The sequence below is a fragment of the Archocentrus centrarchus genome, chromosome 10, assembly GCF_007364275.1.
Source record: "Archocentrus centrarchus isolate MPI-CPG fArcCen1 chromosome 10, fArcCen1, whole genome shotgun sequence".
Taxonomy (NCBI): Eukaryota; Metazoa; Chordata; class Actinopteri; order Cichliformes; family Cichlidae; genus Archocentrus; species Archocentrus centrarchus.
Window position 1 is genome coordinate 13,234,276 of NC_044355.1, and position 13,007 is coordinate 13,247,282.

The 13,007-nt window shown below is 40.3% G+C and overlaps 1 protein-coding gene across 1 annotated transcript in view; it reads right to left on the reverse strand.

Annotated features, from left to right (window-relative positions):
• The window catches only part of ccdc88b (coiled-coil domain containing 88B), a 67,394-nt gene that overhangs the window by 44,737 nt on the left and 9,650 nt on the right, over positions 1 to 13,007 (reverse strand). Inside the window, exons 4-13 of the mRNA XM_030739597.1 lie at positions 12,714 to 12,783; positions 12,460 to 12,518; positions 10,868 to 10,951; positions 9,918 to 10,058; positions 7,652 to 7,797; positions 7,227 to 7,308; positions 5,305 to 5,463; positions 2,060 to 2,206; positions 1,332 to 1,506; positions 989 to 1,104 (exon numbers count right to left, since the gene is read on the reverse strand). Coding sequence (XP_030595457.1) covers positions 989 to 1,104; positions 1,332 to 1,506; positions 2,060 to 2,206; positions 5,305 to 5,463; positions 7,227 to 7,308; positions 7,652 to 7,797; positions 9,918 to 10,058; positions 10,868 to 10,951; positions 12,460 to 12,518; positions 12,714 to 12,783 — 1,179 coding nt within the window. The remainder of the gene's footprint in view (positions 1 to 988; positions 1,105 to 1,331; positions 1,507 to 2,059; positions 2,207 to 5,304; positions 5,464 to 7,226; positions 7,309 to 7,651; positions 7,798 to 9,917; positions 10,059 to 10,867; positions 10,952 to 12,459; positions 12,519 to 12,713; positions 12,784 to 13,007) is intronic.

The following is a 13,007-nucleotide window of genomic DNA, read 5'->3' on the forward strand; positions in this document are numbered from 1 at the left end:
GGATGGTCTGAAAAAGATAAAATATCCAGTGTGCAGTAGTTCTCTGGGAAAAAATGCATTGTTGATGCCAGAGGTCAGAGGAGAATGGCCAGACTGCTTCAACCTGCTAGGGAGGCAACAGTAACTCAGAATATCACTCATTATAACCGAAGTATGCAGAAGAGCATCTCTGAATGCACAATGCACCGAAACTTGAAGGAGATGGGCTACAGTAGAAGAGCACCTCAGATGCCACTCCTGTCACCTAAGAACAGGAAACTGAGGGCACAATTCACACTGGCTCACCAAAATTAGGACAGTAGCAGACTGGAAAAACGTTGCCTGATATGATGAGTCTCAATTTCTGCTGTAACATTTGGATTCTAGGGTCAGAATTTGACATAAGCAACAAGAAAGCATGGATCTATCTTGCCTTTTATCAAGCTGGTGGAGGTGGAGGGTGTGATGGCGTAGGAGATATTTTTTGGCACACTTTGGACCTCTTCGTATTAACTGATCATCATTTAAATGGCACAGCCTACCTGAGTATTGCTCATCCCTTTATGACCAAAGTATACCCATCTTCTGACGGCTGCTTCCAACAGGATAACGTGCTATGTCACAAAGTCCAGGTCATCTCAAACTGGATTCATGAGCATGACAATGAGTTTATTGCACTCAAATGGCATCCAGTCACCAGATCTCAATTCAATAGAGCACCTTTGGAATGTGGTGGAACGGCAGATTCTCATCATAGATGTGCCACTGACTAATTGGCAGCAACTGTGTGATGCTGATTAGTCTCTGAAGAATGTTTCCAGCAGCTTGTTGAAACCATTCTTCATGGCATGAAAGTTCTGAAGGCAAAAGGGGGTCCAACTCAATAATATCAAAGTGTACCTAATGAAGTGGCCAGTGAGCATAAACAACCCAAAGTACTTTGTTTATCACCCAATTTAAGCTTAAATTCCTCACTACGAGTCACAATCTGCAACCTCTGAACTCTGACCTCCTGCTGGGCCTGCAACTCCTCCAGTCGTCTTTTCAGCTCTGCATTTTCCTGCTCCGCACCCAGCAGCCTCAGCGTCGAAGCTTCGCCCACTTCCACACTCAACGGCTTCTGATCTAAGACACGGAGAAGAGGAAATAAAGAATAAGGCAAGGAATGGAAGAACAGACGGAGAGAGTGAGGTAGACAGGTGGAGAAAAGAAACAGAAAAAGAAAAATGGATATATGAACTCAATTACTGCTGACTGATAACCTGTGGGCAAGTATTTCCTCCAAATATTTTCTCTTATCAGTTAATTAGAATGTCTTAAATGACAAGGTGCAGAGAGGCGGGTGCTCTGACCAATCACTTCACTCAGCTCATCGTCAGACTCCAATTCTGATTGGAAGAAACGTTGCTGAAGTGCAGCAACAGGAGCAGGAACGCTGCCCCCGCTGCTGCTGTGCCTCAGGTCCGCCTCGAGGCTCATGTTCATCTCCAGCAGTTCATCAACTCGCTGCCTCTCGGTGTCCCGCTCCTGAACACACACATACACACCATGCATTTGTTAGTGCACGTTTTTTGCTTGTGAAGGAATGAGTCATAAACACTTTAGTTCTCATGCAAAAGATTTTATATATTGAAGAATCAGAAAAGATCACATGTACATGTGGGCAAATCTGGTTCAGGGAGAGACAGGCCTTCTCAGCAGCTGCCTGTGCTCCCTCCCCAGAAGAGCACTGCTCTAAACTAATCATAACAATTTATACTGCCATTATCTACATATAAACATTTGATTTGGTTGATCCACTGTTTATTAATTAACTTACTGGAGTTTACTTTTAAACATTTGCCCTTTTATTCATTGAGTAAAAAAAATAATCCCTAACACATTCATTCATCATATGAGCAAAAGACTTCAAGGCGCCTCCACACAACACGCACAGTAATCTTTCATAAAATGCGACTCTTCTGTCATATTAACTCTAGTAAGAAAATATGATAACAAACTCACAATGTTCAGCTCAAAAAAGTGCTCATTTGTATGGGAAACACAAAAAATGCAAATTCTGCATCATCGCTCCACCCACCGCTTCCACATCCATGATTCTCTGACGTAGCAGAAGATTGTCCCTCTCCAGTTCACGTAGCGAGGAGCAGCGCGCCCGAGCGTCCGCCAGCTGCTCTTCTAGAAGCGTTTTGGTCTCCTGCAGCGCTGCACACAGCTGCTGCTGCTCCTGCAGGGGGCACCAAACAGAGAAAAACAATGAAACAACACGATGACGTGCACACCATCTAATTTCACGTATCCTGTGCAGTCTGCCTTGTTCTGTAGCCACTTCCTCTATTCTGTCACATCTATTATTGCTGTGGTGCCATTCAGTTCTCTATCATCACTTAAATGCACAAAGAACTTTAACTGGTTTTAGCTGTTGCCTGAATATATTTTCAATATATTTTCAATATAATAAGATGTGAGGTTATTATGCAGATCACAGTAAAGTTGTACGGTAGCGTGGCCGAGCGGTCTAAGGCGCTGGATTTAGGCTCCAGTCTCTTCGGGAACGTGGGCTCGAATCCCACTGCTGCCAGATAAACTTTAGACAGCCTACAGGAGAGAGGTCTCCCGCCTGGAGAACTGGTGCCAGGAGAACCACCTCCTGCTCAACGTCAGCAAAACGAAGGAACTGATTGTGGACTTCAGCAGGAAGCAGCAGAGGGACTACCATCCACTTGTCATCAGTGGTGCTGAGGTGGAAAGAGTGGACACTTTCAAATACCTGGGAGTGACCATCTCACAGGACCTGTCCTGGACTCATCACATAAACATCACTGTGAAGAAGGCCAGACAGCGTGTCTACCTCCTCAGGCGGCTGAGAGACTTCAAGCTCCCACTCAAGGTGCTCAGGAACTTTTACACCTGCACCATCGAGAGCATCATGCGTGGGAGCATCACCACCTGGATGGGAAACTGCACCAAGCAGGACTTCATGGCCCTAAAAAGGGTGGTTCGTTCAGCTGAACAGACCATCAGAACCACCCTCCCCAACCTGCAGGACATTTACACCAAGCAGTGCAGGCTGAGGGCCATGAAGATCCTAAAACAGCCCAGCCACCCCGGACACTCTCTCTTCTCCCTGCTCCCATCAGGCCGGCGTTACCGCTGCCTGAGGACTAAGACTGAAAGGTTGAAGAAGAGTTTTTACCCACAAGCCATCCGTCTGCTCAACTCTGAGCCCTAACTGGACCATTATTGCACAATGTAAATATTATAATTTATAAAAGTGTGTATAGTGTATAGTATATAGAGTATAGTGTATAGTGTGAATTACTTTTTTTTAATTTTTATTCTTCTTATTTATATGTGTGTGTATATATGGTTGCAGGTACAAAATACATTTCACTGTGCATTGTACTGTGTATAACTGTGCATGTGACAAATAAACACTATCTTAATCTTAATCTTAATCTTAAAGATACAGACAAATATTGTTGAGGGAAAGAGACAGAGGGAGAGACTGATGTACAACTAAGAAGTGAGCCGCAGATGTTACAAGTGTCAAAGTATGATCTGCGGCCGTGATTTTGGAGCGTGCATCCTGTGTAAATATTTTCTGAATCCAGTGCTGGTGTCAACTTTTATTGAGATTGCTCCATTTTTTACTGACTTGCGGTTAAATAAGCTAATATTGATTGGTGCTTATTAATTAGAACCATGTGCGGTAGTTTCCATGTAATAACCAAAAATCTGGGCTGCAAAATGCAAAACTAACTGTTCTAATTCCACATTAATCACCTATTAAAGCAAACTTCAAAAAGTAGACAACATGGTGAAAAAGTAAATCTTCCAAAATGAAGTAACATAAGATAAAATTCTGAGTAAAATTTTCTCATAGATTTTCTATTACCACATTATTACCGAGCTGTAACAGAAATTGCTACCAAACCCACCCAGATGTCTCAAAATGACGAAACAGTGAAAAATTCTTATATTCCTCAAAGTTATTCAAATTTTCGAGCTGCCCTGTTATTGACCTGCAAAACATAAAACCAAAATGACCTCTTGCTCCTTTGTATTCTGCTCCATTATTCTGGCAAACAACCACAAATACTTTACATTTTCACCTAAAAAGATAAATACAGCAATCTGCAACAAAACAGCTGCGATATTTGCAAAATATAACTATGTCCTAAAGTATAAATCAGTTTTACACCTTTGACTTTGTTTTCATAGGCTTGAAGTTGCACTAATTTTTTACCCCAACTCAACATAACTACAACAAATTAAGACAGAACACCAACCAAGAACCCTTAAATAATCACACAAGTTGGAAACAAGCTAGCAGTTTAACAAGGCTATAAAAAGCCACAATGTGCTAAAAAAAGAGTAATCACACCCAAACTGTCAGTGAACCTCTCTAACTGTCTAACTTTTTTTGGCCTCCTCAGTCTCGTTTTCAACAGTATGCACACTTACACAGATCACTGCAAATACCTTGTGAGTACAATGGTGTCACTACTGATAAGAAATGCAAATAAAACCCAAAATGTAATGGAACTATATTACCCTTCCAAACTGATTTATTTATTTTTTTTTATGTGTAATCATTCAACAGTGATTCCCCAGTTTTGACAGCTACACAAGATTTCATTGTGAATATGTGGAAATGAATTGTAGAAGCACAGCATTAGAAAGATTCTCCTTTGTGGCTAATATGAGCAGCCACACTAATGTGGAATTTAAGCAGAATGAATCAAAAAAGACGATGAAGGTGATGGTGAGGACACTGCAAAATGTTTTACAAGGATATGAACACATTTTCTGCCCTGAACAGTTATAGTACCTCAGAATAAATCTCATTTGGGTGTAAAAGTTCCAATAACTGCAGCTGCTCTTTGTCAATGAAGCAGCTCCAGGCGGTAAATCCCAATGACATCACACAATATAATCCCATTCTTCGGCTTTGCGCTTTAGAGTTGTTCGTACTCACTCTTGATTGAAACCCTCAGGGCCGTGTGAGGGAATATATGGCTTTTGAGATTAAGTGGTACTTCTTTTAAAAAATAATAGCTACTCAGAGAAAGATTTAAAAAGGGATCTTTTTGATGTGACCTTCGCCGGTAATTTTTATATGAGGGTCTTTGTCAAGCTTGTGTGCTTGTGAGTGTATGTGTATCAGTGCAATGTGAGAATGATTTTGTCCTCTGTTCATAACATGCAGCTAAAAAAATTTATTCTGTGGTGGAGAAGTAGCTGTGCTGCTTGATTTCTCTCTGATGTGGGTGTGTGTGTGTGCATGCGTGCGTGCATGCGTATGTGTGTGTGTGTGTGTACCTTCAGCTGAGTGCGTGTGAGCTCCAGGCTGCGCAATCTGTGTTTACAGCTTTGAAGCTCAGTCTGGAGCTGCTCGGACCGTGCAGCTCGCTCTCGGGCACAGTCCAGCTCATCCCGCAGTGCACGCATGCCCCTCACATCACCCTGCAGAGAACGGTTCTGCAGTCACACATGCACACACACACAAACACACGCACACACACACACACACACACACACACACACACACACACACACACACACACACACACACACACACACACACAGATACATTCATACACCAGCTGGGATGAGGTCAAAGAAGGTTGTGAACAGATCTGGGATGCAGTAAAGCAAATGTTGACAAAGTCTGATACATAAAGAAGTGTGTGTGTGTGTGTGTGTGTGTGTGTGTGTGTGTGTGTGTGTGTGTGTGTGTGTGTGTGTGTGTGTGTGTGTATGTATACAGTACTGAAATGTATTCACGAGGATGGAAGGAAATTGAAAAGACCCATATGGAAAAGAACAAGATGAACTTACATGTATTATATTTCTAATAACATATGAGGTGCTATGATTTACAACAAAAGTGATAAAAATTAAGTACAAATCGCCGTAAGCAATATGTTATGTGAACACAACGCAGAAAAGGTCATATGTGAAAAAAAAATACCAAGTCTCATAAGACTTATATATAAAATGCACATAAATATTTACTATTTGCTGCTGGACAGAATGCCAAACTCTAATAACTGATTTATATTTATTTTTCCTATGTGGGTATTTTCACTGGCTTTTTGTATTCTATTAAGTGTTAGATTAAGAGAAAGGCTCAGCATACATCTTCATTTAGATTACTAGATATTTAAGACACCCCCAATATGCACCTTCATTATTTAATGTTTTAACAAGTCTGAAAGTTTCTATGCAGGAGGAGTGCCAAGGGGTAGCCAGTTTTCTTTTTGTAGAACCATTTCCTTACAGATGTTGTTCCCACATAGACATTAGAATTAGAAATTAATCATTTATAAGGACAACCACCCATTTAAATTGTAATTATTTTTGTGCATTATCAACAATGCTGGTGGCAAGGTGCTGCAGTGCTTAGTGCTGTTGCCTCACAGCACGAAGGTTCCTGCTTTAATCCAACAGCCGGCCGGGGGTCTTTCTGTGTGAAGTTTGCATGTTCTCCTCATGCCTATGGGGGTTCTCTCTGGGTAGTGCGGCTTCCTCCCACAGTCCAAAGACATGCATGTTAGGTTAACTGGTGATTCTAAATTGGGCATCAATGTGAGGTAGATAAAGTACTTGAATGAATGTATGAATGAATGTGTGGTTAAATGTGGCTGTTGTAATTATTATTATATCATCAGTAAGACAAGAAAAGCGCTATATACTGTATACACCAGTCTATTTACAATAATTAGAATAATTTTAGCTACCATTCTATTTTTAAAATGAATGTTTATGTTAAAAATCCCTATTAAAGGTACGTTCTTACAGTGTACTTCTATATGGCAGACATATCTGCATAAGCAAGACAAGTGTGACAAGAATGACAGTGATCTACAGAGCAAATCTAGAAGTATGAAAATGGAAAATGCAACTAGTATGAGAACACTGTATGTATGATCATACCTGTAGTTACGTTATGAGTCTAAACTTTCAAGTTCAGCTGTGAGAGTAACAGCAGCCTTCTTCAGGCCAAAGTGTATCTGACTAGAAAGAGCCTAAGAGAATTTTTTTAATTCAAATTGTTTTGCATGATTCTGCATTATTGTGTTTAGGTCAAGTGAGCAATAGTCTAGCTGTTGTCAAATTAGATATGTTGTGTATGCATGGTAAAGTCTTTGAGAGTCTGCACAGCAAGGAGCATGGAACAAAAAAAAGGAAGCACACATCAGGTTTCTGTCTCTGTGCTGACCTCTAATGCATGTCTGTACCTCTTTTTGAAGCTTCTGAAGCTGTTCCTCCATGGTCTGAATCTCCTGCTTGTAATCCAGTATCTGATCACCTTTATCTTCCCTAGAAAACATATCAGCACAAAAATGCAATTACACAGTTTTTCTAAAGACCTTTTTTTTTCTTTTGACTTGTATCTGTGACAAAGAGGCTGATAGAAATACAATTAGAGTAGAAAACGCTGTAATATTCTGAAACTGTACTTAGCACACTGCAGCATTTAAGATAAAGACGTTTAATAAGCTGTGTGAATTGGATTATACCCGTGAGTATCTCGTTTGGTCCCAACTCGTTGCTCAGTTTTGTGAAACTCTTGTCGCTGACCTTTGTCACAGCTTTTCTAAGCATTCTCCTGACTTTTATCATCTCAAGTAAATACTACACGTTCACACAAACACAGACTCACAGTTGTTGTTTAAGCCGGCGGAGTTTGGCCTTGCTGTCTGCCAGCTGGAGTAGTAGACCTTGGGGTGAGTCCTCGTTGTGGCCACCAAAGGGCCCTGTCGTGGAGTCTGACTGGGCCTCTCGGTCCCGACAGAGCTCTGTTATTCTCTGGGAGAAAGAGGGAGAGGAAGATCAGTGATGGATGTGGAAAAGGATACAAAAATGGCTGAAAAGAAAAATGTGGGATGAGGACTAAAGGCTCAGAAACATATTCCTGAAAATCTCTGAAGGTAAAAATGGTAAGCACTATGTGCTTCAATAGATGCCAGTAAAGATAAGATACTACTGTTTTGCAGCGTATGCACATGCACTGAGCTTGGGATGCTGTGATGTCTTAAAATGGTTTAGACTGTTTGAGGTTTTGTGATGTATAATTTAACTCAGGTGGTGTTCAAAATACAGCAATGGAAATTTCACACACAAGGGTTAAATGTAGCAGGTAGCTTGGTATAGGGAGTATGTTTTATAAAAATTAATGTAGAATGGCTTCTTTTCTTGAAATTTTGTAACATTCAGATTCCACATGGTTACAGTATTCATATAACAAAGAGCAAGGTGATATGTGGTTTTATTAGGGCTTATTTAAATCAGTGGAATATATCTGATAAAAATTTAAGATCTTATGTTGCTTTGATCTCATTTTAAGGTCGTAGCAAATGCCTTTTAATCCAATAGAAGCTTAAGACAGTCTCGGTTAAATATCAGTGGATTCAAGGATTCAGAATGTGTTTGAGATCAGAAGGCAGGAACATGAAGTGGAATCTGAGGTGCATTTATAAATGACTGTGGGGTCTTTGCTATTTCAAAGACGTAAAGTTATAGTGTTCCATACACTATTTTTTTTAAATACTTACACTGAAGTTTGTTATCTCCAGTCCACCAGCATGCATTTCATTTTCCAATTTATTGTTACTTAAATCACATTATACCTTTTGACCACAATGCCATTTCAATCCCACAGTGCACTAATGTTTCCTGAATTTTAATTTGTTCTACAGGCTGTTCAGCAGAGATTTCACCGATACCAGCTTTTGTTGGTTAAAAAGCAGAATTACTGCAGCTGTAGGAGGTAATCCGTGGCTACAAAATGCCTAAAAGGTCTGGGCAGCATCTGGTATGAAATGTTAATCCAACATGAAACAATGAAGCTCTGATGAAACAACTGATTCAATTACTGAAATTTAATTTAGGTGATTAATTTTTAATTTCTTCAGAAAAAAAAACATTTTTAATTTTCTTCTTATCACATTGGCGTGATAGAAGACATCATAAATGTCCAATTTTTACATTTTTATTCATCAGAGTTCTCCAGCAAGAATCAAACCGGGGACAATCACTTTAGGGCACAATAAAGCACTATGAAATCCATACTCCCACACCAATGCAGTTGCACCCACACAAGGGTCTGCCTCCATCTGTCTGAACAGTTGATGCAGTAATTTGGTGTTCTTTCCAATCAACTATTATAACCATTATTAATTTCTGTCTTATTTGCTCATTTGCTCTCATGCCAAGATTTAGATGAGCTGCTCTACACTTTCATGTCTAGTATATGTGGCTACCACCAGTTGCCAGTTAATCTAGAATAACCCACAGAAACAGGAAGATCCGGTGGTCTGACTCAGCCAAGGGTTAAAAATCCACCTACTAATAACTCACTTATTATCAAGAAAAAATACACGACCTAATAAATGCTTAACTTGAGATAACCTTGGTAGAGCTGGTTGCACACTTCAATGTAAACCGAAAACTGCCCTCAAACTAGAAATCAATTTTCCCCTCAGAGATCAGAGAGCTTAATTATCTGATGTGATTTATGATTTTTGTAACTATTCCTTCTTCAGTGCACTGTTCAGTTGCTTCTGTCCACTCATTATGTTCTTGTGAAACTTTCTTGTTCCCTTTTTTGTGAAAGAAAAAAAAAGGTTGTCAATCAGACTTCTGGTTTAAATTAAAAATGACAGTAGGTTGTGTGCAAGAATAATTATGCGCTGTGCTGCTTTGCAACTCCAGAAAGTCACAGACTGTTTCACAGGTGCTGGTGGGAAGAATTAGTTATATTTGTATTATTGCAGGCTGATTCTTTCCCCACGAGTCTTTATTTACAGCTAACAGCTAACTGGCTGCTTCATGAGAGTGGTATCAACACTGTCATCTATCTTTTGGTTGAAGAAAAGAAAAAAAAAGCAAGTGTCAAGCTATTCCTTTAAGTTTTTGTGTATGCATACCTCCAAGTGTGTGTCTCGCTGTGCCAGCAGGCTTTGGATCTGTTTAGCCATGGAACTAAACACCAGCTGTAAGTCCGCACCTTCAGTCTCCACAAGCTCCTCCCACTGAAGTGGCAGCACCACACGAGGATCCTGAGTTACCTGCAACGAGTACAGTTTTTTTTTAGGTCGGTCTCTATGACATGATCAATATACATCTGGAACACCTGGCACAAAATAGCCCAGGCAGTGCAAGTGCTGTGTGAATACCAAGCATCTGTGAACAACAAAAAGAAAAAGAATTCTCACATTTCTATGTGTGAAATGTGTGGAAAAATGCTGGGCTAATGCATGCAAAGCTAGTGATCATGTTGACAGGTTTAAAAATGTTCTCGGGTGGAAGCCATGCAGCAAAGAAAGCAGGGGGTGCATCCATTCACACAGAAAGAGCACCCCTCACCTCTGTGATTTGTTAGGCTGAAAAACCTGGGGAGAAAAAGGCTGGGAGGCAACATGCTGTTACTGTAATTCTGTCACGCTGCCATGCAAAATACTGTTTTTGTAATGCTAGCAATTATTCATGGGGGGTATTTTTAAAAGAAGCAATTTAGCCTTTCTGCCTTATTGGAAAGAATGGTGGACAGTGACAGAAAAAAGATGAAGGAGAGACAATGATGTGACAGAGGGGGAGGTGGAGAGGTGGACATGAGAGGTGGAGGATCCAGCTTAGAGTGGCAGCAAGGGGCACCCAGAGGTCTTTAAAAGGCTGCCAGCAGAATGACAAGTAGCTCATTTTCACAACTCAGTTGAAGCACCAAGAAAAGGTATAACAGTTTCATTCTCTCTGCCTACAGGGCAGACAGTGAAGGGATTCTTTGCTTAATCATGTTTGGGAACAAAAATCCTCCTAGAATTTATTTTTCTTTTTAATGAGTGAGGGCTTTGATTTGATCAATTGCACCGTTACTTACTTGCTGAATACAACTGGCAATGGCAGCCTGGGTTTCAATGTCCAGAGACTGGATCTGCTGAATGAATGTTTCCTTCTTCTCGCACTGTAGACGGAGGAAGAAATGGAGTCAGGTGTGTGTGTTAGATCAAAATACCAAAGTGTTTTCATAGGTATTCTTGGGGTTGGCGAGGAGGGATACTTATGAGAACATAGCAGGGGAGGCTTTGGGAGGAAGACTGCTGTATGAATCTCCTACAACTCAGACTTTTTGTAAATTGATCAGAACCTTGAACTGTTGTCAGGCAAGCTTATCACACCACTTTAATGTGAGAGCTGAAATTGGCCTTTGTAATAGGTTGCCAGGATAACACAATACAAGACTAAGACTGATGCTAGTGGAGATTCTAATAAAGCTATTATGGTCCTGCGTTGTGTTTCTCTGTGGTTTTAGTGATTCCTTTTGGTTTTAAGGATCACTTTTAGTTTGGCTCTTTTGTAATATTAGTTAGGGTACTATTTTCCTTTGTCGCTATATCCTCTGTTTATAGTCTCTGTTTGTATTCTGGCTCATCTTCTAGGTTACGTCATATTTAGTTATGATCTTTTGTGACTCCTTTCTGTTTCCCCAGTTGTGTCCCCATGTCTTTCTGATCTCTTTGTGTTCTGTCTCCATGATTGTCTGGTTTCCCCTTTTGATAATCTAATTCTGTTCCTTCTCTCTTAATGTCCATGTTTGTTTTTTCATCTGTCTCTATGTCAAGTTCATATGTCTTAGTCTTGATCTCAGTGTTAGATGTATTTCCTGTTTTATTTTGGAAGTCTTTGTCCCGTATGTTTGGTGTTCAGTTTTGCTTTCCCCTGTCTCGTGTCCCTAGTGAGTTTCAGCTGTGTTCTCTGGTGTGTCTTGTCTCCCTGATTTCTTTATGTGTATGTACATGCCTTTGTCCTTCCTTGCAGTGCGCTGTTTCCTAGAAGATTCTAAGTTGTGAAATCCTAGCTCCTGACCTGTTTTGTTTGCATTTAGTAAGACCCCAGCAATAAAGCTATTTTGAGTTTAAGTCCTAGTCATCTGAGTCCTGCATTTGGGTCCTTCTCTGCCTGCCACACAGCCATTTCATGACAAAGACAAACAGTATTTCTGTGCAATGAACCTGAGCTGAAATTAGAAAAGGAATTGAATCACATTCATCTGGAACGAGTTAACACATAACAGCGCACAACAATCTCCTTATCTTATTACCAGGAGAATTTCTCCTTCAGGGCTTTCTCATAAGATTTAAGCAACAAACTTATATAGTTAGGTTTAGGGAAACTGCATCCTGGGGTAAAAAGGCACTCTTTCAAAAATATTAATCTTGTCTTAGAAAGTCTGTCTGGTAGAAAGCAGTGAATTCAAATTTCTGCTAACTGCAGAAAATAAGAGAAAAACTGCAGAGTGGTTTATAAAGTTCAAGCTGTGGGGATTTGGAGTGATGTTGAGGGAAATAAGTAAAATAACATGACATTTCTTGTGTAAGTCCTCCTACTCTTTTTTTAAGTAACATGCACAACCCTGCTGTGGTCATTATCAGCCTTCAAAATAGCATGACGGTCATGTGAGTGTATGATCACCTGAACTGCACTTCCTAGTAAGAGCAGCAGCAGTCGCCTGAGCTCTTCCACGGCTGCCTCTGAGGACACAGAAATAACTGTCATCATCATCATCATTATCATCATCATCTTCACCCCCCCAGCACCATCCTCCTTATCATTATCACCTTAATGTGCTTCACAGATAGCTGAGATATGGACTTAAACACAAAGTATAATTATTTTCTCCCTGCTGAGAGATGTGGCATTGATAGGATCGTGTTGTTATCTTATACCTGTTAGGGGGTCCTGCCCCAGAATGGCAACATTTGGGAGAGGCATGAGTATCAACTGCTGCAAATCTTCCTGAAAAAGAAAAGAAATGTAAAGAGTTCAGTAATCAACAGGCAGGTCCTGTTCTTCTGCCCACAGTTAGCTGAGATAAACAAAAATACAGGAAGTTTCCACCAGCCGGCTGCAATTTGTTGTGTAAACAATCAAGAGATACCTGATAAGAATATATTTTTTTGCTCTTAGATGCTGGGGATATTTTGTACACTTTCAGTTTAATATATTTCAGTTCATCTTAT